The sequence below is a fragment of the Manis pentadactyla genome, chromosome 4 (assembly GCF_030020395.1).
Source record: "Manis pentadactyla isolate mManPen7 chromosome 4, mManPen7.hap1, whole genome shotgun sequence".
NCBI classification, from domain to species: domain Eukaryota; kingdom Metazoa; phylum Chordata; class Mammalia; order Pholidota; family Manidae; genus Manis; species Manis pentadactyla.
The window spans coordinates 108939749-108942986 of NC_080022.1; the positions used below are offsets into that span (position 1 = coordinate 108939749).

General features: G+C 38.6%; 1 protein-coding gene across 1 annotated transcript; it reads left to right on the forward strand.

Moving 5' to 3' along the window:
• The first annotated feature begins 1155 nt into the window (after nt 1–1155).
• LOC118931665 (olfactory receptor 5V1-like) lies at nt 1156–2115 on the forward strand. Its single transcript, XM_036924360.2, has one exon. The coding sequence runs from the start codon at nt 1156–1158 to the stop codon at nt 2113–2115; it is 960 nt and encodes a 319-aa protein (XP_036780255.2).
• Nucleotides 2116–3238: the final 1123 nt, after the last annotated feature.

Below are 3238 nucleotides of genomic sequence, written 5' to 3' on the forward strand. Positions count from 1 at the left end.
GCTATACATGTGAGAATTTATTTCTGAGCTCTCTATTCTATTTCATTGGTCCTTATGTCTGTCCTCATGTCAGTACTATACTGTTTTAATTACTGTAGCTTTTTAGCAAATTTCAAAGTCTGGAAATGTGGGACCTCCAACTTTACTCTTATTTTTCAAGATTGTTTTGACCGTTCAGGGCTCCTTGAAATTTCATATGAATTTGAAGATTGAATTTTCTATTAATGCAGGAATAGGGTACTGGAATTTTGGTAAGGATTGAATCTGCAAATCACTTTAGGTACATAGACATGGGATGTCTTTCCATTTAGTTGTGTCTTGTTTAATTTCTTTCAGCAATGTTTTGTAGTTTCCAGTGTATAAGCCTTTTACCTTCTCAGAAAGATCTATTCTAAGTACTTGATTCTTTTACACATTATTGTAAATGGAATTAATTTCTTAATTTTCTTTTTGGATTGTTCATTGCTAACATATAGAAACAACTAAGTTTTGCATGAAAAACCGTTGAATTTGTTTATGAGCTCTAGTAATGGTCTTGTGGATTCTTTGGTATTTTCTATTTATAAGATCATGTCATCTGTGAATAGAGTTAGAAGATTTATATCTCCCTTTCCAATTTGGGAAATTGTGTTCCTCATACTTTACAGGTATAAATAGAGATCAAGATTTACATAACAGAAAAAAACAATGGAGAATACTGAAAGGTAACACTGATTCTGATTCTGCAGGTGACTGAATTCTTTATATCTTCTTATATTTTCTTAAGGTTTTTGCAATGAAATTTTATTTTCTTGGAAAAAAATAAGATGCTTACCAAAAAAAGAGCAATGATAGGCGGTAGACATTACCAAGACAATAAGTAATGAGCTCACACTAATTCAGGGGCTAGTGACTTGTTGGTGTTAACCAGTTTATATTTATTTTCATCCACCAGCAGTGATGCAAATTTGTGGCAGGTCTTTGCACTTGAGCTGGCTAGATCTATTGACTGAGAAGTGTAGTCTCCAGAAAATACACCTGCACAGCTCTCTCCACAGTCAAAACTGTTCTGTATTCAATATTATTTGACATGGCCCTGTAAGTTTACAAACCCTTTTAGGGTGCATTCTTTGCACATTCTCAGTATGGTTCTTTTGTTTTCATTGTTTTGTAGCCATGACACCATTTGAAATGAACAATCAAACAGATGTCACTGAATTCATCTTCTTGGGATTTTCCAACCACCCCAACCTACAGGGCTTGTTCTTCCTGGTCTTCCTAGTCATTTATCTGACAACTCTCCTAGGCAACATGCTTATAATAACAGCCACCAAGATCAGTCCAGCTCTCCACACTCCAATGTATTATTTCCTCAGCAACCTGAGTTTCTTGGACATCTGCTACACATCTACCACCATTCCAGCCTTGCTAATAAACTTCTTCCGGAAGAAGAAGACCATTTCATATGAAGGCTGCCTTTCCCAGATCTTTTTCCTCGTGACATGTGCTGGCACTGAGGGTGTCCTCTTGGCTGCTATGGCTTATGACCGCTATGTAGCCATTTGCCACCCTCTTCAATACCCAGTCCTCATGAGTGTGAATGTCTGCGTTTCTTTGGTGACTGGGTCCTGGCTGTGTGGGCTGGTGAATTCTGTGACACACACAGTGCTGGCAACTGCACTCAGTCTTTGTGGGCCCAACCAGATCAGCCACTTTCTCTGTGACATCCCATTGCTCCTAGAGCTCGCCTGCTCAGACACCTCTCTCAATGAGTCTGTGCTCCATGTGGCCAGTGCCACCATTGGCCTGAGCCCCTGCCTATTTACTGCAGTATCCTACATACTTATCATCTCTGCCATCCTTAGGATCCCCTCTGCTCAGGGCAGGAACAAAGCCTTCTCTACCTGTGCATCCCACCTCACTGTGGTGGTGGTCTTTTATGGAACAGCCAACCTCAACTATGACAGACCCAGGGGAGGCTACTCCCTGGACATGGACATCCTGGTCTCTGTGCTCTTCTGTGTTGTGACCCCCATGTTGAATCCCATCATATACAGCCTGAGAAACAAGGAAGTCAAAGGGACCCTAAGAAAGCTGGCTAGAGAATGTGGATTATCTAGTGAGATCAATGATTAGTTGAAGTTTTCATTCTGGGTAATTTCTTAATAATAGTAAAACATGAACATTCTCATTGAAATTATAGCAGTGCTGTCTCTCTCTATAGGATCTCTTTACAACTGTGGTGCCCAATTCCACCAGGACAAAAGCTACTCTTGTGCCTTTACACCATGTGATCTCAACTGCCCTGTGTTCTCCAATCTGCTGGTATCTTAGAACATTTTCATAATCTCCTCCCCCTGCCAAAAACTCATTACCCATTAATCATCACTCCCCATATCCTCACAATTTTGGAACATTAGACAACCACTAATTTGCTTTCTATGTCTCTGGATAGCTGTATTCTGGATGTCTCATATAAATGAAATTGTACAACATGTGTCTTTATGTCTGGCTTCTTTCACTTAGGATTTCTCCAAGGTCCGTTCACATTGTAGCATACATTGGTGCTTCACTCCCTGTAGCTGAATAATTTCCATTTTATGGATATACCACTTGTATTTATCCATTTATCACTTGATAGACATTTTGGTTGTTTCCACTTTTTCATAATTATAAATAATGCTGCTATGAGCATTTATGTGCAACGTTTTAGTGGACATATGTTTTATGTATGCAGAATGTATACCTAGGAGTGTAATTGCTGGATCATATTATAACTCTACGCTTAACATTTTGAAGAACTGCCAAATTGTTTTCAAAGTAGTGGAACTATTTGACATTACTAAAAGCAGTGTATGAAAGTTCTAATTTCTATACACCAATATTATTGTATGTCTTTTCTATTATATCTATTCTAGTATGTATGAAGTACTGTATCAATGTGATTTTTCACGTACATTTTCCTGATAGCTATTGCTTCTAAAGTTTTTAATAAGTACGATTCTGCCTTCTCCATATATAGAAAAACTCGTGTTGCTACAGTTTTTGAGCTTCAGACACTTAACTCTTCACACTAATGTTTTTATCCTAATTGGTAAAGTAAAATACTGCAAGATTTTCAGAATTACAGCCTTCTCCCCATCCATGCCTTAAAGAGCTTCCTGATGGCTCTGTTTTTCTCCTATAGAACTCCATAGCAACATGTCGTGAGCAATGGGAGGACCAGAAACTAGGGGACCTGAAGATGTAAGCATGCTGG

Bases quoted from the DNA above. Each gene is read 5' to 3' on its own strand.
- LOC118931665 (XM_036924360.2), top strand. From the start codon at position 1,156: ATGACACCATTTGAAATGAACAATCAAACAGATGTCACTGAATTCATC.